At 49.2% G+C, this 22,571-nt stretch overlaps 9 protein-coding genes across 9 annotated transcripts; 5 read left to right on the forward strand and 4 right to left on the reverse strand.

The window, feature by feature from the left end:
* Positions 1–335: 335 nt before the first annotated feature.
* TRUGW13939_01538 (uncharacterized protein) lies at positions 336–1,808 on the forward strand (the record flags this gene model as incomplete). Its single annotated transcript, XM_035484738.1, has 2 exons — positions 336–582; positions 646–1,808. The coding sequence occupies 2 exons, from the start codon at positions 336–338 to the stop codon at positions 1,806–1,808; spliced, it is 1,410 nt and encodes a 469-aa protein (XP_035340631.1).
* A 165-nt stretch (positions 1,809–1,973) lies between these two features.
* On the reverse strand, positions 1,974–3,381 carry TRUGW13939_01539 (uncharacterized protein; the record flags this gene model as incomplete). Its single annotated transcript, XM_035484739.1, has 3 exons — positions 1,974–2,570; positions 2,621–2,821; positions 2,872–3,381. The coding sequence occupies 3 exons, from the start codon at positions 3,379–3,381 to the stop codon at positions 1,974–1,976; spliced, it is 1,308 nt and encodes a 435-aa protein (XP_035340632.1).
* Positions 3,382–3,902: 521 nt separating this feature from the next.
* TRUGW13939_01540 (uncharacterized protein) lies at positions 3,903–8,747 on the forward strand (the record flags this gene model as incomplete). The annotated part of the gene is made up of 3 exons (XM_035484740.1): positions 3,903–4,238; positions 4,296–6,881; positions 6,936–8,747. The coding sequence occupies 3 exons, from the start codon at positions 3,903–3,905 to the stop codon at positions 8,745–8,747; spliced, it is 4,734 nt and encodes a 1,577-aa protein (XP_035340633.1).
* Positions 8,748–9,240: 493 nt separating this feature from the next.
* Positions 9,241–13,264, forward strand: TRUGW13939_01541 (uncharacterized protein; the record flags this gene model as incomplete). Its single annotated transcript, XM_035484741.1, has 4 exons — positions 9,241–9,921; positions 10,229–10,266; positions 10,317–10,527; positions 10,595–13,264. The coding sequence occupies 4 exons, from the start codon at positions 9,241–9,243 to the stop codon at positions 13,262–13,264; spliced, it is 3,600 nt and encodes a 1,199-aa protein (XP_035340634.1).
* Positions 13,265–13,973: 709 nt separating this feature from the next.
* Positions 13,974–14,912, forward strand: TRUGW13939_01542 (uncharacterized protein; the record flags this gene model as incomplete). Its single annotated transcript, XM_035484742.1, has 1 exon — positions 13,974–14,912. One exon carries the CDS (start codon positions 13,974–13,976, stop codon positions 14,910–14,912), a length of 939 nt encoding a protein of 312 aa, XP_035340635.1.
* An 845-nt stretch (positions 14,913–15,757) lies between these two features.
* TRUGW13939_01543 (uncharacterized protein) lies at positions 15,758–16,407 on the reverse strand (the record flags this gene model as incomplete). The annotated part of the gene is made up of 2 exons (XM_035484743.1): positions 15,758–16,086; positions 16,284–16,407. The coding sequence occupies 2 exons, from the start codon at positions 16,405–16,407 to the stop codon at positions 15,758–15,760; spliced, it is 453 nt and encodes a 150-aa protein (XP_035340636.1).
* A 315-nt stretch (positions 16,408–16,722) lies between these two features.
* Positions 16,723–17,190, forward strand: TRUGW13939_01544 (uncharacterized protein; the record flags this gene model as incomplete). The annotated part of the gene is made up of 5 exons (XM_035484744.1): positions 16,723–16,732; positions 16,784–16,824; positions 16,886–16,972; positions 17,022–17,039; positions 17,101–17,190. The coding sequence occupies 5 exons, from the start codon at positions 16,723–16,725 to the stop codon at positions 17,188–17,190; spliced, it is 246 nt and encodes an 81-aa protein (XP_035340637.1).
* A 758-nt stretch (positions 17,191–17,948) lies between these two features.
* Positions 17,949–19,994, reverse strand: TRUGW13939_01545 (uncharacterized protein; the record flags this gene model as incomplete). The annotated part of the gene is made up of 1 exon (XM_035484745.1): positions 17,949–19,994. The coding sequence occupies one exon, from the start codon at positions 19,992–19,994 to the stop codon at positions 17,949–17,951; it is 2,046 nt and encodes a 681-aa protein (XP_035340638.1).
* A 408-nt stretch (positions 19,995–20,402) lies between these two features.
* Positions 20,403–22,522, reverse strand: TRUGW13939_01546 (uncharacterized protein; the record flags this gene model as incomplete). The annotated part of the gene is made up of 3 exons (XM_035484746.1): positions 20,403–22,288; positions 22,346–22,444; positions 22,501–22,522. The coding sequence occupies 3 exons, from the start codon at positions 22,520–22,522 to the stop codon at positions 20,403–20,405; spliced, it is 2,007 nt and encodes a 668-aa protein (XP_035340639.1).
* Between the last annotated feature and the right edge of the window lie 49 nt (positions 22,523–22,571).

Genomic DNA, 22,571 nt, shown 5'->3' on the forward strand with positions numbered 1-22,571 from the left:
CCGGTACTGCGATATGCGATCTGCTACCCATTAGCTCCGGGACTAATAGCTTCGGCCCGCCAAACGTGGTGTTAGTTCACAGCTAGCAGAGTGAAGATTGCCTAAATAGGAAACGCCAGTTGCACTCGGGAAATAATGTGATGAGTACACTTTGTGTGCGGCGTGACCATCATCATAGCAGTGATTACGAGCTTGTACGACCCTGGTCAAAGTTTATCTTCCCCCATACTCCACACTCATAAACTTTTGTTCGCCCTCTGTTTATTCTCGCCTGCAACTCCGACCAAAGGACCGAGTTTCGACATCCCAACGGAGCCTGAACGGCAAACGCAATTATGAGTCTCGCCGTCCAACAGTGCTTGCTAGATGCGGTGGGCGGCAATATTTTGCTGGCCACATTTCCAACCACACTTTTATACCAACAACTCGACGTGAAGCCGTATAATCTGGATCATCCGGTGACTCCGGCTGCTGTCACGTTTCCCGAAACGATCCAACAGATCGCCAATATTGTTAGTTGCGCTGCGGAAGCAGATATCAAGGTCCAGGCCAGAAGCGGTGGTCACAGCTATGCAAATTACGGTATATCTCTTTTGTTATCCGGGAACCCCTCCAGCATGGACAAATGCTGATACGTAAGTTTAGGGATTGGAGGCGTAGACGGCGCCATCGTCGTCGACATGCAAAACTTCCAGCAGTTCTCGTACGATCCCACGACGCATTACGCTACAATCGGCGCCGGAACTCTGCTCGCAGATGTAACTAACAAACTTGATTCAGTCGGTCGAGCAATGGCTCACGGCACCGGTCCACAAATCGGAATAGGGGGTCACGCGACCATAGGGGGGCTTGGTCCAGCATCGCGGATGTGGGGATCAGCATTAGATCAGATTGAGTCGGCCCAGGTCGTGTTGGCAAATTCGAGCATCGTGACAGCTTCGGCTACAGAAAACTCGGACCTCTTCTTTGCCATTCAAGGAGCGGGTGCGAGTTTCGGCATCGTGACTGACTTCACTTTCCGTACGCAACCAGCACCAGGAGAGGCAGTTCAGTACCAGCTCCTTTTCAACCTCGGGGACACAGCTTCGCGAGCCGATACTTTCAAGGCATGGCAAAAATTGATATCCGATCCCGATTTGCCGAGAGAGTTTGCCAGCAACGTGATTCTCACAGAGGGAATTCTTCTTATCCAAGGCACTTACTTCGGCACAAAAACAGAATTCGACGCCTTCCAGCTCGAGAGCAAGTTTCCCGCCAACCAAGGATTCAACACCACTGTATTCAACGACTGGCTTGGGCTGGTTGGTTATTGGGCCGTCGACGCCGTGGAGGATGTCGGCGGTGGGCTTCCGGTGCATTTCTATGCCAAATCGTTGCCTTTCACCAATAAAACTCTCATACCGGATGATGTCGTTGATGACTTCTTTGAGTACCTAGACACCGCAGACAAGGGCACATTGACATGGGTGATCTTCCTCGATCTTGAGGGCGGTAAAATCAGCGATCCACCCGTAGATTCATCAGCCTACTTCCACCGTGATGCTTTGTTCTGGATCCAAACATATGCCATCGATCTTCTCGGCCCAGTTTCCGCAACAACGAAAACCTTCTTGAACGATATCAACGATATCTTCATAACCAAGATGCCCAACCCACCCTATGGTGCTTACGCGGGCTATGTCGATCCCGAGTTGGCCAACCCGCAAGACGAATACTGGGGCAGTAACCTTGAGCGGCTCATTCAGATCAAGGCCGCAGTCGATCCTCAGGATGTCTTTCACAACCCCCAGAGCGTACCAGTTAAGTAGCAGGGACATTGGTAATGTTTCATCTTCGGAATAATGCGTTTTCGCGTCTGTTTCTGATTGTTAAATATTTAGACATGAATAGCGTATATATATCTTGGTGAAGAATGTTCAAATTGAGGTCCAGAAAGTAGAAAACTGTACAAAACATATCCACTGGTATCGTGATTAGTTGAGAATAGGTCTCCATCCACGTCTTGGTACGAAGCCAGTTGCATGTTCATCTTCGAGTACTTCGTGTCCAGCTCTTCCGGTAACCACGCTTCGCTCAGCCTCAGGTCCTCGAACGTAGAAAGCTTCGAAGCCCAGTAAATCTCCTGAGTTATCCGCTCGTTTCCACGCCTTTTCCATCTTATCTTGAACGAATCCACTATTTAGGCGGTCGAGAGATACGAACCATCTGCGTTGATGGATTGATCCCACCGAATTAGTCGCCCCAGGATATGCATTGGTCAGCCTTGTTTTGGCATCGGCAGACTCTGAGTCTGGAGCGGAGGCTGAATGTCCTTCGTCTATACCGTCTTCGTTTTTCTCTTCAGATGCCAAGACGTGTGGTATTGGCCGAGCAGCCTGAGTCTCCGGAGATGGAGAACGAGATGGAGAGGGTGTTCGGTTTGCTTTTGTGCGAGAGAGCTGTGTACGTCGTCTTCGTTTCTTTGTAATAGGTCTTGCCCGAGCTTCATTATCATTCTCCGACGAGAGGCGTAGTGATATTGTATAATTCTTTGGTAGACGTGACCCATGTAAACGCAAGCGGATTTTGCGCTCATCAATATCAGCATGTATGCAGGTTACAGTATTCTTGGGCAAATTACATTTTGAAAGGCGTCCTTGAGCTTCACGCTTTCCGACAGCGGAGCTACAGCCGGGTTAGATGACAGTTGTGATGCATCTGAAGCTGAATCGTCCGTCTCAGGGGGGTTCGTTTCCGGATAGTATGGCAATACCTCATATTCCCCGGTATCCCAGATAATCATACTGCCTGTCTTGGTCGACCCCGTTTCGATCAGATGATTCTAGCGATGGTCAGCGATGATGAAATCATCGTGAACACACAGAAACGTACCCAAAGGCAATGGACTCTTGTCTCCGTGGCATTGCGGTTTAGCCGTCGACTGTTTGGGTCTCCAGGAAGACCATACATGATTGCCCAGCTCAATGAGCTCGATTCGGAGAACTGAAGCCGCAGGTCATAGTGGGGCCCTGCAATGGGGTGATCATGCTGGTGGATCACAAAGTGGTGGCCATTGGCATTCTGGTTTCTCAAATATAGGTCGACCCAGTCCTTGACTGATAGTCTGGGATATGTGCCGAGAGGAGATTCTGGTCTTGAGGCTTGGGCCAGTCTTGTTGAAAACAGCTTCACATGGTCATCTACCTCGATTTTCCCAGCTTCAACGGCGGCAAGACTCGGCGATTCCACGCCGTCGTGACTGTTTTCGGTGAGGGTTTGCGCACGTCGAGTATCGGCGAATCTTCTTCGCGGCGGAGACACCGGAGCACTTAAGCTGGCGAGGCTGCTTATGGGAACGCTCACATTTGGCTCATCAGACGTGAATGAGTGACTCCGTTTCATATCAAATCTGAGAAGACGTAGCAACCACGCTGTCCGGGGTGTAAAAGGGATGAATCATAGAACCAGCTGGAGGAAGAATCTGCAATAGCGAATTGCGCCGTTGCAATGCTTGTCAGCAGTGCAAATACTCCGAGTAATCCGTATAGATTACTCTATAGCGGCAAGCTGGGATCCTGCAGTCTCGAACTCTAGGCAGCATCAATGTTAATGTTAATCATTATTACTCATTCAACAACAATTTGGTCTTGAGGGGAACGCGGCGTCTCGATCGGGCTTAGCGCCAGGCCGGATCGTCGCTACCCGTTGGCTCAAGCAGCGGCTGATGGAGACAAGAGCCTCCGGGATGAACGGAACGACGAAGACCATTGACACTGCTGATTTTCGCTTGAGTTAGGGTGGCCTAGCCTGTTTGTAGCGCTTGGCTCGAGCTTGCGAAGCCAATTGTTATTAATATGCCATCGCCGTGATGTGCGTTCGGCGGCTCTATCCCGTTTCCGCCAACTCACAAATTCAACGAAGAAATGTTAGATCCTCCCAGTTCCTTGGCCATCGCCTCGGCAGGGCTAGCTATTGTGGCCCTACTGAACACCAGAGCCATTGGGTCCATTGGGCGTCGCCTGCTACATGTGAACCGCACGCAGATCTCACAGCACGACTTGTACGAAGACGAAGATGGCGTTGCAACCAAGCAGTCTCTCAAGGACTACACGGCAACCCTCCGGTGGTTGTTGTATGGGACCACGCTGCTGACCGTCGCTGGGATTGGAATCTCCCTGTCAATCGCCGTCCTCGGTACTTCTGGATCTCTGGGATCACAGAACCTTCGAATCGAAAGCTGGTTAGGGGCTGCCGCTTGGGTGAGATCGAATGCCTACCAGTGAGAGGGAAAACATGTTAACATATAGTCTGTCTAGGCTCTTCTTGGTCTCAATGCCATAGCAATGCTGTTGGAGTGCTCGCCCCTCAACACATTTGGGCTTTCTGTCTTCGGATTCCTCGCCACCTTTGCAACCGTGGCCACCCCAGCCCTAGAGCTTTTCTTCGTATTGACGATATCCGAAAAGAAACAATATTTTGACTCCACGTACCTCGGACTACTTCTAGCCCAGTCAGTTGTGGGATTGGCTCTTAGTATCGTCTATCTTTTGGTCCCACGTCGACCAGATGTCTTCTTCCAGGACAAACTGGTGGACCGTCAATATTCCAGTCCGTTATTACACAGGGTTACCTTTGGGTGGGCAGATCGGCTTCTACAGTTCGCCATCCGCAACCGGGGCCTCGAAATCGATGACTTGAACTTTATCGATACCACTCTGAGGTCAAAAGACTTGCACGCCAATTTCGAGGCCAGTAGAGGGTCGTTGCCACTGTGGAAGCTACTGCTCAAAGCATACTGGCCGACTATTCTCTTGCAATACTTTCTGACATTGATTTACTCTTTTGCTCAGTTTAGCCCTCAAATAGCACTATTTGGTCTATTAAAGTCCCTTGAGGATCGTGAACTTGGGCAAGAAGTCAAGTGGAGGACGTGGCAGTGGGTCATTAGTTTGGGTGTCTTTGAAATGACCGCCTCCTCCCTTAATTGTTATCTTTACTGGGTCGTCTATACAAAACTCGCCATGCCAATAAAGCAACAACTTGCTGCATTTGTATTTGCCAAGGCAATGCGTCGGAAAGATGTCAAAGGGGCGGAAAAGCCCAATTCCACACCAGATGATACAACTGACAAAGATTCGGATACCGACGCCACTAGTGAAGCTGATTCGGATGAAGAAAATGACACAGGTTTAGGGAAAACTCGACAAAGCATTATCAACCTCGTCGTTGTTGATGCCGATGTTATTTCAGATGCAGTCCAATACAACCATTTGCTGGTGGCTTCCATGCTCGAGCTGGCCATTGCTTGCACTTTTCTGGTTAATCTTCTGGGCTGGAAGGCCACATTTTCTGGTCTCTCAATAGCCGTGATCGTTCTGCCAGTCAACGTTTACACTGCCAAAAAGGTTGCGAACGCTCAGACATCTTTGATGAAGTACCGCGACCAGAAGGTCGCTGTTCTGACCGAGGTTCTGCAAGGAATTCGCCAGATCAAATTTTCGGCCGCGGAATCATCGTGGCAGCAAAAAGTGTCAGAAGTTCGAGAGCGAGAGCTAGGTGCACAGTGGAGGGTACTTGCTTATGATATTGGCCTCACAACCATCTGGTTATTAGGTCCTATCATGCTTTCAGCTGTTTCGCTTGCTGTCTACGCAAGTATTAATGGGAAACTCACAGCCTCTGTCGCTTTCACCGCTATGTCTGTGTTCGAGACACTTGAAGTGTCGTTTGCTGTTCTTCCGGAACTTATATCCGATTTTGTAGAAGCTTGGGTTAGTATGGGTCGAATTGACAAGCACCTAGACGCCCCAGAAAAAGGCCAAGTCACTGTCCCATCCGAAACGATAGCTTTTGAAAAGGCCAGTGTTGCATGGCCAGTTGATGACGAGGAAACGTCCACCGAGGAGCGATTCATGCTGCGAAACCTAAACATGAGCTTTCCAGACAAGGGCCTGACAGTGGTCTCTGGCAAAACAGGGTCGGGCAAGAGTTTGTTACTAGCTACGATCCTCGGAGAAGCTGACATTCTCGATGGTACTGTCAGGGTTCCACAGCCTCCGCCAATTGAAGAAAGACATGACAAGCTAGCTAACAGCTCTAATTGGCTCATTGACTCTGCCATCGCGTATGTTTCGCAGACGCCATGGATTGAAAATGCCAGCGTTCGACAGAATATTCTCTTTGATCTTCCTCACGATGCCACTAGATACGATATGGTTCTTTCCGCCTGTGCCCTGAAAAAGGATCTGGATATGCTTACCGATGGTGACTTGACAGATATTGGTGCCAACGGTATTAATTTGAGTGGCGGTCAGAAATGGAGGGTTTCATTTGCCAGAGCGCTATACTCGCGCGCTTCTATACTGGTGATGGACGACATATTCAGTGCAGTTGACGCACATACTGGAAGGCATCTTTTTGAGCAGGCTCTGACCGGAGAACTTGGCCAAGGTCGGACCCGTATTCTGGTCACTCATCATGTGGGCCTATGCCTTCCACGAACGGATTATGCGGTTTTCATGGAAGAGGATGGCGCTCGTTGCGGAACGATCGAGGAATTGAAAAAGTCGGATTCATTGGCATCTCTCTTGCTGTCGGATAACGAGGGAGAAGAGCCCTCTAGTGAAACAGTAATAGAGGTGGATGGCTCTTCCCCTGTAAAAGAGGCTGCGCCCAAACGGAAGCTCTCAGCACATCACCCACAAGTCGAGCCTACAGGCAATACAGGCAACGATATGGACAGAAAGCCGATTCCTAAGAAGTTTATGGAGGATGAAGGCCGTTCCACTGGATCTATCAAAAAAGAGATCTACGCAAGATACTTTAAGACTGGAGGCAATACCCCGCTCTGGTTAGCAGGCTTCGCTGTTTGCATTGCTTACCAAGTAATTACTGTTGGAAGGGTTAGTTTTTCAGAGAGTCCTATTTTTATGTTTTTATTGCTGACGATGAATCAGTCCTGGTGGCTTAATATGTGGACTGCGCATTCTCAGTCCCAGGAAAGTCAATACCCAATCACCATTAAACAGCCTATTCATCAGCAGGTGATATCGTCAAACACAACATCCCAGCTTGCAACCACTGTACAAGATGACAGTCTTATGTTTTATCTTAGTATTTATGTGCTTCTGTCAGTTCTTGCATGTGTCATCGGCTCGCTTCGGTATTTTTGCGTCTTCTATGCGTCACTTCGCGCGTCGAGAAGCCTTTTTAACCAGTTGGCCTATGCCGTCCTTCGAGCACCATTACGCTGGCTTGATACAGTTCCTCTTGGTCGAATCTTGAATCGGTTCACATCTGATTTCCGTCTACTCGATAACAGTCTGGGTTACAGTATCAGCTCCGTCGCAAACCATGTCCTTGAAGTCTGTGGCATCGTTGTTGCTGGCGCTCTCGTTTCGCCGTGGTTGATCATTTTCGCTTTTGTGCTATTTTTAGCTTATCTTTACTTTGCTAGTCTATATCTCACTGGTGCTCGAGAGATTAAACGTTTAGAAAGCAACGCCAAAAGCCCGATTCTCGAACAATTCGGCTCTGCACTAGTAGGACTAGGAACTATTCGCGCATTTACAAAGAAGGATACCTATATTCATCGGATGCACAACCTCATCGACCGCCACATGCAAGCTTGGTATCATCTCTGGTTATTTAACTACTGGTTAAGTTTCCACATGAATGTCATTGGTGCGACCTTTTCTATGGTCAGTGCCATGCTAATTGTTTCCATGGGCGGGATATCGGCGTCCCTCGCTGGGTTTGCGCTCAGCTTTGCTCTGCAATACACGGACATTATTGAATGGACTCTCCGCCACTATGCAGATCTCGAGCTGGAAATGAATGCAGCCGAGCGTGTGGTTGAATACTCGAATATTGAGATAGAAGATCAAGAGGGTAAGGATGCACCTGCAGCTTGGCCCGCAGAGGGCAACATTGAGGTGGAGGATCTTGTTGTCGCATATGCACCAGATCTGCCACCGGTACTCAAAGGCCTCAATTTCCGTGTGGAACAAAACCAACGAGTCGGTGTTGTCGGCCGAACGGGCGCTGGAAAATCTTCTCTTACCCTGGCTCTGTTCCGGTTCTTGGAAGCACGCCAAGGACGCATTATTATCGACGGTATTGATGTCTCAACAATAAAGCTACATGATCTACGTAGTCGGTTGGCAATCATTCCTCAAGATCCAGTCTTGTTCTCGGGATCCATTCGTTCCAACTTGGACCCGTTTTCTGAACACTCTGATGATGAGTTGTACACAGCTTTAGAGAGGGTGCAGCTGATGACTAGAACTGAGACATCTGAAGGCGATTCTTCAACAGGATCAAGCACGCCAGTCAGCAGTAGCAGCGGAACCGCAATTCAAGACAACACAAATGCCAACATTTTCGAATCCCTGTATTCGCCGGTCTCCGAGGGCGGTCTAAACCTGTCCCAAGGCCAGCGCCAACTTCTCTGTCTTGCTCGCGCCATCGTCTCACGGCCCAAGATCATGGTCCTCGACGAGGCCACGTCGGCAGTTGACATGGATACCGACACGCTTATTCAGCGTTCGATTAGGTCTGAGTTTGGTCGCAATGCAACTACTCTCCTAGTTATCGCGCATAGGCTAAGTACAATTGCCGATTTCGATCGGATCTTGGTCATGGATGCCGGCAAGGTGGTGGAGTTTGGAGCCCCGAGAGAGTTGATGGGGATTGAGGGTGGTGTGTTTCGGTCGTTGGTGGAGGAAAGCGGTGAGAGAAAAACGTTGGAGGAAGTTATATTTTCGTAGATATCGTGAGGCTTATTATTCATTCGTGTCATTGAATTAAATGTTGTCAATATTGTTCTTTCTTCGACTACTCGCAAATCAGACCATGTCCTCTCTCATTTAGATCTCAACTCAACATGTGAACCTACCCCTATAGAAAATACATCAATTGATATCTTGTGAGCAGTAGTATTCTGTTCACATGCAATGAGTTTCAATGTTGATCAATCTAATTGATGTTCATAATTTGGGCATACTCAGAGTGGGGCCGAGGCTGTGCTTTGCATGAACTTGCCTTTTTGGTATTTTTTGATTACTATCTCATTTATCTGGGCCTTGTCATTCGTTTTTATGAATGAGGGGGTTGCAAGTGTTCTATTTAACTAACGGGGTTCCCATAAGTTGGCATCCATTGATCAATTGACATACTTATAAATCTTCAGGATAGCATTTTTTATATATATCAAGATTTGACAACCATTGGTTCTCAAGTGCTATCTAGCAGAACTTCAAAATGGGTCAAAAATTTCACTATTCATTCTTTCGCATCTCCAAGGACAGCAACCTCAAAGCATCCGTCGAGAAATACAAAAATCTACGCCTACAAGCACTCAAAATCGCACCGGGCTCATTTTCATCAACCTTGGAGATCGAATCAGCGCTACTGAATACCGAGTGGGCAGCTCGCCTTACATCCGACAAAACAGAGACATTTGCATGTAGCGCGACACCTGTGCTAAACGGTGAGAAGCAGCAGTTTACGACCACGCCAACTGCGCCAGCCACGTGGGTTGCCCAATTGACTCTCAGGGGGCCACTAAGCAGCGAGGAATTTGCTTTGCCGGCAGAGTCTGGGCAGAAGCCAAGCGGAAGAGGCGAGTTCGAGGAAGAGCGATGGCAGATGCTCAGTCTTTTCACACATCCAGAGCACCGTGGTCAGGGGCTCGGTCGTAAACTCTGCCAGGAAGCTCTGGATTATCTGCGGGTGTATCGCAAGCGTCCGTCTGTGGTGCGCGTGAGGCTCATGGTGAAGCCCGACAATCATGCGACGGTGGGCCTGTACCAGAAACTGGGGTTTGAGGAGACTGGAAGGTGTACATTGGCAGAGGCGTTGGTGGCGAATGGTGATGCTGCGCTGCTACCAGAGGATATTAGCGGAGAGAAATATACAACTCGGAGTGGGCTGATTATGACGGTGGAGAATTCCCGTTGATAGGAAAGTCCGGTACAGAAATACTTTTCTGTATTGACCCCTGCTATACAGATCAGGGATTATTGAAGAGATTACAGTAGAACTGAGAGATGTATCCAAATATCCGAACAGTGTTAGACAACAATAATAGAGATGATCCATTGTTGATCGTTTATCGTAGCGGTGGAGTCGCCGATAAGCCACCACCAATGGGAACACGGCCCGCGTGAGGAGGTCTCCACCACAGCTCATCACGCATCATCAGAGGCAACTTCAACCTCGTCTTGGATCCATCAATAGCTCACAGTAGGGCCTCGACATGCTTGTTCGCTATGAGCTGCCGCTAGTGTGAGTTGGAAGTTGTACATGTGGTGTCCTTCTACAACGACCTGTACAAGAAAAAAAAAACTTCCCGCCATGTCTGTTTCCGACATTGTTGCAGTCTCGCGCCCATCATCACCAGTCGCTCGACAGTCGACGACAAAAACCCTGTATGCTCGGCCATCGCAGATGAGCCTTTTTGCCCGCCTGGTTTCTTACCCGCCACTGGCGGAGGTGACATGTGTCAAGAGACCGCGCAAGTCGTCTACTTGCCCAGACCAAGACAAGGTTGGCTCCCAAGGCAATGGTCCCAGTTGCGCAAACCTGTTGATAACCATTATCGAGTTTGAAATAGCTCCGGTTTACCGTTGTGCTTTCTTCAAGTACATCTTTTCTAGAACAAGACTGGAAGGTTGATATATGGCATAACATCCTGGACAATGCCAACTGGGTTGCTCTACCTCTAGTGAAATGCGAGCCGGAAAATACCACGACCATAATCGGGGAGCACCGTATCTCGCGAGCATTCCATCACTACACATTCTCTTCCGAGATCGAACTTCCGCCGACTGCAGGAAAGGCTAATTTTACGATCCGATACAAGACGGGCAATGATGCCGATTGGCACTGGGCTAGTCAACGAAGATATGTCAAGGACGGGGAGTTGGTATGGGGACCAAAAGGCCGGATTTTGAAGCCTTTGTCACTTCCTCTGGACTCAACAGAAACTGGGACCACATCTGAAAAGACACCAAGGGACGAGATCAGTGAATACATAGAGAACTTGTCAAGCGAAATAGACGTCGAAGCAAGAAAAAGTGAGGCACCGGGTTCACTACTTTGGAGCATTGCTGGAAAAGTGCCAGCTGCAGAGGGTGAGACCTCAGGGAGGAAGAATTTGACACTTGGCCTTCCAAAACTATATCTGCGCCACTTCTGTCTGGTTCGTGTATGGACTCCATGGCTTGGTCCTAGACACGGCCAAGCCAAATTTCAAACGAATGAAGACGCCGTTTTGTGCTCCTTTCTCAGATCCGACGGCCTCAACTTAGTTCTGCTGGGTGTCTCCGGGATCAGCAACGTCTTGACGGTATTCCGATCCGGCGACAATGGCGAGATTATAGTCGACGCGAGAAATGATAATAGTGAAGAAGCAAAATTCGAAGTACTTGCCTCTGTTGGGGAGGACTTTGAGGTCTGCATATCGGCATTAATATATGAAGCCCGGAAAGTTGCCCGCGGCTTCACCACCGAAGTTGCTTTGCCAATAATTTCAGATACGCCCCCGGAGCCAGATTCTCCTATCGGCGACGATGTCGTCGTGGTGGAAAAGGATGTAAGGACACAGTGGCTGGCTGATTGGTACGAAGGTCTTACATATTGTACATGGAACGGGTTGGGCCCGAAATTGACCGAGGACAAAATCCTTCACGCTCTTGACTCATTAAAGAGCCACGGAATCAGTGTTTCAAATTTGATAATTGACGATAACTGGCAGTCCCTCGACAAGCAAGGCGAAGAGCAATGGAGCCGCGGCTGGAAAGACTTCGAGGCCAATGGTGAAGGGTTCCCAGCAGGACTAGGCAGCACAACAGCCAGGATCCGACAAGAGAATCCGAGCATAGAGCATATTGGAGTTTGGCATGCGCTGATGGGCTACTGGGGTGGGATTTCCCCTGATGGTGATTTGGTGAAGAAATACAAAACCAAGGAAGTGAGGAAAAAAGATCGTCATGTCGGGGACACCATGCTAGCAATCGACCCAGACGATATCCAACGATTCTACGAAGACTTTTTCTCATTTTTGACGTCAAATGGCGTCGACGCTGTCAAGACGGACGCACAATTTTTCCTCGACTCGTTAGACAATGCAGAAGACCGACGGCGGTTTATCTTGTCTTACCAGGACGCGTGGACAATAGCATCATTGCGGTACTTTGGCACCCGGGCCATCTCATGCATGTCAATGACCCCGCAGCATATATTTCATTCGCACATACCAACAACTAAGCCCCGCATCCTGCTAAGAAACTCGGATGATTTCTATCCTGATGTGGCAGACTCGCACCCATGGCATATATTCTGCAATGCGCACAATGCCTTGTTGACTTCTCACCTGAATGTGATTCCGGACTGGGACATGTTCCAGACCGATCACCCTTACGCGTCGTTTCATGCTGCCGCCCGTTGTGTCTCTGGAGGACCTATTTATATCACCGATAAGCCCGGTCAACACAATGTTAAACTGATTCATCAGATCACCGCGCCTACGACCAGGGGTACCTCCACTATTCTACGTCCCAGCGTAGTCGGCCGGACATTGGACGTCTACCACAACTACAATGAGGGGAATATCCTGCGTATTGGAACATACAGCGGCTGGGCTCGCACCGGGAGTGGCATTATCGGGTTGTTCAACATTAGCCCTGCAGACACTGCCTCTATTGTTCCACTCATAGCTTTCCCGGGCGTGGACTCGTCGTCTCCCAGCGGTGACCATGATCGGTATGTCATCCGATCATTTTCGACAGGAATTATCAGTGATATTATGACTCCATCGTCGGGGCCTCATGCCATGGTCTCAGTCTCGCTCGAATCCAAAGGCTGGGAGATACTTACTGCCTACCCGGTTCGGTCGTTTACTCTTGAAGGCAGCCGCGGCTGCTCAACATCGTCCTCAATGGTGTCACTGATGACGCATGTTGCTGTGCTGGGCTTGCTCGGAAAGATGACCGGTGTGGCCGCCATCGTGAACTCGGATGTGCGAGTGGTCGGAAGCGGAAGGCTGCAGTTTGATATCAACCTCAAGGCTCTGGGCGTACTTGGCATTTATCATTCTGCTCTTGAGACCAAGGATATCGACGACCATGTCATGGTAATGGTCTCCGGGCTTGCAGTGCCCAGGCAAACAGTCTGGAAAGATAGAGACAAGGTCCTCGCGGTAGATGTTTTCCGGGCATGGAGTGCTCTGGGATTGGATGCCGGCTGGAGTAACGAGGTGCGAGTGCAGGTATTCATTAGTTAGCAGTCAGCAGTCAGTAGTACTAGCACATAATTGACGAGTCAGTTAACCACAAATAGCCGCATTCTTTTTGAGGCGTTGGCTTGACCGTAACACAGTGCGCCGTGCATAACCTCGCCAACAGTAGATGCTATTGGGCACGTCCTTGCAGCGTGACTCTCGGGAGTGAGACATTGAGTGTATCGCCAGCGAAACCAACCAGTTCAGGCAAGGCGGACGCCGAGGGATCTGCGCGCCATGACGTGTTAGCCCCGCCGGGCTGCGATCCGTCAGCTTGGGCTGGGGGGGGAAATTAGTTTGGTAAATCATAATAATAAATGAGACAAAAATAATAATAACCAAAAGGATCATTTGAAACTTAAACGAGAGGGCTCTGACGCGTGGTACGGGGTTTCTGATTCGTCTTGTGTTTGAGACAAGTTCCTAGCCACACACGACGGTTTCGGATCTGCAATGCTAAATTTAATCAGTCACCATGATGCCATATGGGGAACGCCGGAATTGCAGCGCACCGGAGTTTGGGTCGATAGGCGAACATATATAAAGCGTAGGGTTAAGCTTCTCTCTGCAGTCTTGCTTTCATCCCAAAGCATTAATGTTACACTTCCGCTCAAACTCTGCCCACAGTTCAAAAGTCAACCTCACCATCAACCACGGTGTCCCAAGAGATAACCCTGAAAAAAGTGTGGAACAATAAAACCGGAAAGTTAAAATGAAGCTTCAAGCTATCTTCACCTGGGCCAGTGCTTTTGCTGTCGCCCTGGCTGCTCCAGTCACGCCTGACGACAAATGCTCTGCCCTCCGGTTGCTCTTGAACGACCAGCAACACAGTGATGCCAGCAACTGGTGTTCATCACATCTTAAAACCGCTACAGTTAGCAGCGGGGCTGCGAGTGCCAGTGCCAGTACGATCACCGCAGTTGTCACGTCAACCAAGATAGACACCATCACGTCGGGGTCGACAAGAACTGTATACACATTCCTTTCGGGTAACCCGCCGACGAGCACCTCACACGCGTCGTCTCAGACCGACGACCCCATCAACAAGAGACAGCCATCGGGTGACTCTTCCCCTACGCCGACTGCTTTTGCTTCGTGGATCGCGGGCCAGCCATCTGCTGGCGTCTCAGCCTTGTGCTCTTGTCTGGGTGTATCTGGCGCAGGTGGAAATCGGTCAAAGGCCACGACCCCAGTCACCACAACGGTAACCCAGACCAGCACGGTCACAAAATCCACCACTGTGGCCCCGGCAGCATCGACGAGCTCTGTCTGGCCGTGCGCTAGCCCATTCCCAACCCTGACGCCCACGTCCCCGTATGGCAATGCAAGCATCCCGAGCAATCTTTCCACCGAAAATACACTGTACAACAAAGGCGACTCCACAGCCGGGGCCTCAGCCCAGGCATGTTGCAATGCCTGCTATTTCGATCTGCCCAACTGTGTCCAGGCATACTGGTACTCGTATGAGGGATGTGTGGTGTCACAGGCCACCAACGCGTCGATACCGCATGTTGCTTCCGGACATGATACCAGCAGTGTCTGCCCAGCTGGTACATTCACTGGACTTTCGTATTCAAACGATACCAATCCAGCCTTTAGGAGCACAGGAAATATTGCCGGGCCTTGTGGCCAAGTCTATAATAACTTGTAGACTTGGGGTTTCCCGTGTAGATGGGATTGATGGAAATAGATTGGGTTTGAAATGAGCAACGACTGGATGTATATGTATGCGTGATAGTCACGCTAAATGAATAATTATAATAAATTGATGTTTAGTTTGAGGAGTTCCAAAGGCGCCTAGCTGATGCTTACGTACGTGTAAACGACAGGGTTAGGGTTAGGGTTAGGCAGGCGTGACACGCTCCTTCCCATTATGATTTGTTTTAAGCTCATCTTGGTTTGTTCATTGGACATTAACACTAGATACTGCGTGAAGGTGTGAGCGCGTATCCTAGTTGGATATGCCATCTAGCTAATTGTGCCATAATATTGATAATATGGTCCCTAGTCTAAAATTAATGGTAATAATTGGAGTTGCTGGATATTGCTTTTGCCAGCCATTTGTCAGTGCCCGTTGACTGATATAACACGCCTCCACATCACAGGCCCTTTTTGTCTGTCGCTTCTCTGCGGGCCAGGCGAGCTCTGAGAGCAGCTTCAACAGGAAGCTCTTTTTTAACGCGATACTGTTTGAGGCAAGCTGGGTAAAGAAACATCTCTACCTTTGCATGATAGCAAAGCTATCCTTTTGTGCCTGCCTTTGCTCCTTCTATTTTTGGATCCTTGTAGTGATCGCAGGCCTTTTTTCTTCCGCTTCTTCTCCCAAATAGTATCGCGTAGCAATTGGTCAAATGTACGAACCTGACCTTGACGCCAGACGACACATGCATCTCGTGGTGATTCGGGATATGCGGTTTCAACAAAGCCTTCATAATCATGATCATCATCATTGCTATCAGAATTGCCAAGGAGCTCATAACCCTCAAACATGTCTTTCTAATCGGAATCGGCATCATCGGACTTGCTCTGGTTGAAGCCATAATCATCATCGTCGTGGTCTTCAATTCCATCTTGAGGATTCAAGGGTTCACCACTCATGACAGGATATTTTGCGCCTGCAGATTCACTACCCTCATCTTGAGAATCAGGGATCTCGTTCCCCAAAACTCTTGCCGCGACAGGGCTTGTAGGCTCATCATCGCCAGTGTAATACGAAACCTCACCCGCGAGAGTTCGACGCGAAGCATCAAGAATGCACGAGTTTTCAAATGATGTGTTGTGCTTGTCAGAGCCAGGGGTATTCGAATCCCAGTGGTGAAGTGACTCTTCGTAATTGAGTCGAGAAATAGGGGGAAAGATCGCTCCGCTCCAGATTGATGATCCTCATCCAAGAGGCGCTTGGATGGAATAGCAGACGAACCCCTTATGACCAATGGCTTCTCGACGCCGAACAACTATCTTTGATAGGATATAGTGATCTCTTATCACCCGAAAGAAAGACTGTCCAGTGATCAAAGCAGACGAGCGGCAGCATGCGCAGTCGAAGCATCACGGAGACCAAAAGCGAAGAAGGCGCGCCTGCCCGAAAAGGAAGGAACGTACCGCGCGCCCTCCTTCCCTGAGTGGCTGGTGATGATTGTAATCATGTGACACGCTGTTTTGGGGATATGGCGTGTAGCGGTTTTATTTGCCCTAGGAATTCTTCTTCTTCTCTCCTTCTTCTTCTTCCTCGTCGATGCAGTCGTACACCCCATTGCACCGACCTTTGCTCTTCCCATCGGTATGTGATATTCCTATCCAACCTGCAACTAGTCCTATCCATTATCTTGATGCTGGCCTCTTGGGATCTCCACTAGGATCTTCATCCTAGAATTTTCATTCAGTGATAGAGGCTAATTAATTAGTAAAAGATCAAAAGCCTAATGCCTTTTCTGTCCTGAACGCCGCCCCTGTTTGCCGAAATGGCCGAATGTATGTTGATTACACGACAATAAAAAGACTGAACGCTAATACTAAATGTAGCTAGAGACACCAAGATCATGGACGACCCCTCTCTCGACGATGTAAGTAGTGATGAAGGATACTGTAATACAACGGATGGAATGTATAACTGAAAATCAATAGACTAAGAATGCCAATTTGGACATAAGCAAGGAAGACGAGAAGAATGAGAAGCAGACGGTTGAAATTTCGGCCAAGGAGTATAAAGAGGTAAGCATATCAATTCGTTTCTAAGGCATAAGCTAATCATTAAGTGTAGCTGCTGGCTGCAAAACGGGTATTACCTCGATATAATCAAATAGAGTCGATGAAGCAGTTGACTAATATAACCAATATAGTACCAAGACGAAGTCGAGGAAGGAAAACCTCGTAAAAAACCAAAACATGATGATGCCCATCTGAGTCTGGCCGCGCGGGCCTATCTCTAAGAGCTCCGGGAGGAGTTCAGGGCGAGGCTTGCCCGAATTAGAACGCACCAAGCCGAGGTGCGCAGACTTCGGAGGGAGATTTTGCGTGTGGAGGAGCTATGTTCAGACGAGCTGAACAAGCTAATGAACGTTATTAATCCGGAGTAGTTTTATTTTAGCAGTGTTTAATATCACAGACATGATGACCACGGTGAACTGAATAAAAGCCACGCTCGACGGAGTTTCCCAACAGACCGGTGCAGCTTTCATGTTTCCTCATAATCGAACATTTGTGACCTTCATAGTTTCATGAAGCCCATTTTCAAACCATCAATGATCATGGCCGAGAACGTCTCGTCACCACAAGGCCAATGCCAGAAATGACCTTGGTGAAAAACAGCCATGTACTGGTCTCGCGACTGCCAAAAGGCAGAACACAAGGAACCCTGCGTCGATATCGCTCTCAGTCCAGAGGATCTTTCGATAGCAACAACGCTGGCACCCAGCCCACCAGCCCCCTGAGATTCAAGGTCGAAAAGCCTTTTCACAAGCTCTATGACAAAACCTGGCTGCATGACCGCCTAGTGGAGGATGTTTATAAACTACTCATTGACGTGCACCGCCTGCGTCTGAGGGATGATTACAACCTTGAAGACAAGGTAGACCGTGGCAGCTGGCATCTTCGGTGGCGTTATATTGTACCTACGTACCATTTTATTTGTTCGACAAATTTGAAAGCCGAAATAATGTATTCCACTCGGATAATACTAAACCATGTTCTATCCAACATTGTTCGCCTTCCACGATGGGTGCATCGACCGTATATGTTTCTGAAGATTCCAATTCCGTGAGAACCCGTCTATGGTACGCTTGCAGCTTTTTATCGGACAGTAAAACCTCTCGCTATCACGGGTCTCTTCACGCCCGCTCTCTCGATCTTCATCGGTAGTCACGACCACATCCTCAGACTTGAATTTGCGAGATGACGTTGATCCGTGCCTATTGTGAGCTCTTGGCCGTGACTGGGATCTCTTTTTACTCTGCGGCTGAATAGATTCTGGTAGATCGACACCTGGATGGCGAAGTCTCATGTGCTCTTTTAGGTTCCATAATCGTGAGAACGGCTGTTTGTGTCGTCGACAATCTGTAATTGGACAAACCAAGTTCTCATTTACATAGTCTCCCTTTGTGCCGCGCCGCCATTCACGAGAATTTTCCTCGTCTTCGGCACCGGAAAGCGTGCCATGTGCTCTGGAGCGCGACTGTGATTGAGAACGCGACGCAGGCAAGCTGAAAGGGTACGGTGAATTTATCCCACCATGAATCAGCTGCATATGCCGGTCCAGATCGGGTTCTTCAGAAAATGGCTCCATATGGCGTGGGCATTCTGGTACTGGACAAACCAAGCTATCGTCCCAAGGACCTAGCCGCACATCTCTGCTCCGGGATGCGAGAGGGGCACTCTTGCCGAATATTTCCTGTAGTCTCTGGTTCGTTTTGTCGAGGACCTCCTCAGGCCAGCCTTGTAAGGAGGCCACAAGCATGACAGACTCCCAAGTCCTATTGGCCATTCTCTTCCTCGAGGGTGAGTGAGTTACATATCGATTTTGGGTTTCTGAAGACGCGTTTCGAAAGGAGCTTCCTGCCTTGGACCTGGTTCTTCCCTTGCCTTTTGTGGACGTAGATCCCGTCCTTTTGCTATTCCCGCCGGGGAATTCGGAGGCAGATTCAGTATTTATATCATTATCAGAGTCGGAATTCCCACTGCCTGATCCAGTTCGGTCAATAGCCTTGCTTTTCACTTTTGACCCCTTGCGGGATGATTTTCCTGAAGTACCGTGGCCGTAACTTATCTCGCTATCCGCCCTCACACGACGGCGACCACCAGGACGACCTCTTTCGGCGCGCTGGTGCATACTTAGTAAAAGGCCGTCAAACTGAGTAATAACGTTCCGCGCCATTGGTCGTAACTTCGTAGTCATTAACTCATCATCCGCCGAGATAGTATAGCCTGCTGATTGAAAATCTGGCTGAGATGCACGTTCTCGAAACCGTTCTTTGCCGGTTTTCATCATTTGCGCAATAACAATCTCTTCCAATGAAGAACTAGGTCGTAGATCAGGCTTCGCTTTGAAGACGTGAGGATTGTAAGATGGAACAGCCTCTGTTAAGTCGGCTATGCTGGGAGGATCGGAATGGCTACCGTCGTCAGAGGAGCTATCCGAGGAGCTGCCTTCTGGAGCAGCATTGTATTGTTGCCCATGCGGATCAATATATGCAACCTTCACAGGCCGTGTTTGTGATCGCCGGGGCGATGCACTCGAGTCTCTTTGTTTTCGAAGCTTGTACTCTATGCGATCATCGGCCGGGGTGATGTCTTCTGGGTACAACGGCCATGCTGTCCAATCCGCCTGTGTATTGCGCCTCCTCAGCTCTTGATCATTTTCCAGCTGCCTTCGCCTCCTATCCTTGATAATATACGCTCTGTATAAGCCTTTGGCCCAGTCCTGATTCTCGAGCTCGTCCAGTTGATCAACCAGGTCTCGCTCTGGCCGTGTTAAGCGTCGCCATTTCTCGTCTGAGCCTTTCCATCGATTCGGTCGGTGTCGAGGCAGCGATTGCGAGCGTTCATAGGTATGTGTCGCCGCCACTTTCTCTGTCCTCCTCGCCTTACTGCTGCTGGTACTGCCGCCGTGGCCGATTTTGATGCGCGCGGACTCCTTCACATCGTCGGTATCCGAGACATTGGTGGTATTCTGATCGTAAGCTAGTGCGTCGATACCTGATGGTGCCTGCCAGTCAGAGTCCTCAGATTTAGCCTTCATTCGCGGAGGTAAGGCGCCGCTTTTGCCTTCACACGATGGGCTGGAGATATCGTCGCGCAAGAAGTTTTTGGAGGCGAGTCGGAATTGTTGCGCGATGGCGGGACCCGCTCCGCTGTCATGTGGGTCCACCGCAGTACTTTATAAAGACGATGAACTCAGTCTTAGCAGAGTATGTATATATAAAAAAAAAAAATAGATGTATTAGCGAGTTCTGTTGCTGTGATGAAAGTAACAGCCTAATGTTGACAAGGACGTGTCAAGATAGCACGGAATAAGGAATATAGAGTTCTACAGTGTACATTTACGTAGACTCAAAAATTAAAATTCATGTGCTGCATTAGCTATTTCCAAAAGACTCTCTAAACACCGGCAATCCATAACTGATATAAACGAAAACGACTAAACTTTTTACTCCTGTGACTTGGCCGCATTCTCGAGTCTTCTGCGCTTGCTGCGCAGCTTTTGCGCCTCTTCGTCTTTCTTCTTGTTCGAGTACATCATCTTGTCCAACAGCTTGCGCTTCTTCCGGCTCATCATCATTTTCTGCCTCTCGAGCTCTTCCTCCTCCTTTCGTTTTTGCGTCTGGTATTTCTTCGTTTTCGAGGACGTCTTGGCAGCAGACGAACCGCTTCCTGAGCCGGAGAATGGCAGACCAGCGGCTTCGGCTTCGAGTTCCTTTTGATGCTGAGTGCGCAGGGTTTCTTCTTCGTCTTCAGACTCTGAAACGGCGTTTTCGGCGTCGTTGAAGCCGCCAAAGTCGTCTTCTGCTTCCTCTTCGCTGTCATCCGCTTCTTCGGAATCATCGCCATCCACGTCCATTCCGCGGGCGTCTACCTCGTCCTCATTTTCTTCCTCTTCTCCGTCGACTTCCATCTTTTTGCCTTCTTCCACATTCTCGTCTTCGCTTTCGTCTTCCTCGGCAGAACGCTCAGCTTCTCCTTCTTCTTCCTGGGCAGCCAGGCTTGCGCGAGGATCATATTCGCCTCTGGATTGCTTCACCCATGGGCTCAAGTGTGGCGGAAGAGTAGCTCCAGGAGCATAGAGGTCGGCCCGGAGCAATTTGCCCTCATTGATAGAGTCCCAAACCCACTGTGGCTGGATATAGGTTCTGCCAGGAATGCGGCCACCAGCTCGACCCTCGTTCGATCCCTCTGGGACGGTTGGGAGTGCCGATTCGGGAAGAGGAGGACGGTCAACTATTTGGTGGGTGATGCGTGAATCCTTCTCGTCGTGGGTAAATGCACCCTCTCCGGCGATCTCGTCCCATGCAATTCGCTTGCACCCAAATGCGCGGAGAAGGAATTCCAAGGGTCCCTTGGGTGCCTCTCGTGAAATGAAAAACGTAAACGAAGAAAACAATGTTCCGGCTTCGTCGGCATTTGCCTCGGGTTGCGCAAGAGTATCGGCTTCAGGGGCGGCAGGTTCAAACTTGTCAATGGTATATTCATTCGTTGTTTGGTCTTCAGGAACCTTCTCTTCAGAAACCTTGTCAAGGCCGGCCTTTTTCACAACGCTATCAACCTTATCTTGAACTTCTTGCGATACCTCTCCGTTGGTCGTTTTTCCATTGGTTGCTGGCTGCTCAATGGCATTAACCTGTTCAATGTTCTTGCCTTCCAGGCGGAAAGCAGTCAATTCAGCGCCCTTTTCATCACTTGCAGCATCAAATCGTGGCGGATAAACCAAGCCGATAGAAGTGAACAAGCGGAAGTTCACAAATCCAAGAAGAGTTGTGTAGAACTCAACAAAGGTTGCCATAATACGGTAATCGACATCGCCATTCACTTTTTGAACAAAGCGGTAAGGAACAAGCCAGAGAATGTCCTGTCCCTGAATAGTAGCCTGGTAGTAAATACCCTTGATTGAGAGGAAAGATTTGCGCAGCGAGTTGGTAGTGATCAAGTAGTGCTGGAACTCATGGCACAGTCTCTGGCATCGCGCAATTGTCTTGGGTGGTACGGAACTGGTCGATGGCAGACTTGCAAAAAGGAATAGTAGCGAAAGGCAATCGTCAAGATCCCTGAGCGCATCGACGAATGTCGGATAGCGCTCTTTGATAACATGGTCTAGCGAGAGCTTGGGAGCAAAGTTCTTCTCCAATCGCGCGGCATCTCCAACTTCACCACGGCCGAGAGAGCGGGCAATCTTCTTTGCAAGTGCTTTTTGTTCGCGAAATTTTCGCAGCAATGGCTCATGCAAGAGGTACTGGATGTCCTTGGTGTAGTAGAAAGTGGTATTGGGGGTGGAAGTCTTGGAAGCTTTCTTCTTGCTGCGGGGTTCGCGAGGGTAAATGCCTAAAGAGCGAGCCTGTTAAACACTAGATTTGGATACAGAGCAACTAAGGAGCTTACCCTTGAAAATGCATAGCCTTCGAAAATCCGGAAGAGAAATCTGGAGTTTGCGCACGGCCTGGGTTCGCGTGATAAAGTTCTTGGCCTGACCAGAGGCGCCTGCAAGCGATACAATATTAGTCTAGTTCAATGGACACAGACGCAGTGAAACGAACCCTTCTTCTTAATTTTCCCCATTTTGTATTGCTGCACAATGCGACAAGTTCGGTGTTGTGGTAACTGATAA

This window comes from Talaromyces rugulosus, chromosome I, assembly GCF_013368755.1.
Source record: "Talaromyces rugulosus chromosome I, complete sequence".
In the NCBI taxonomy this organism is placed as follows: Eukaryota; Fungi; Ascomycota; class Eurotiomycetes; order Eurotiales; family Trichocomaceae; genus Talaromyces; species Talaromyces rugulosus.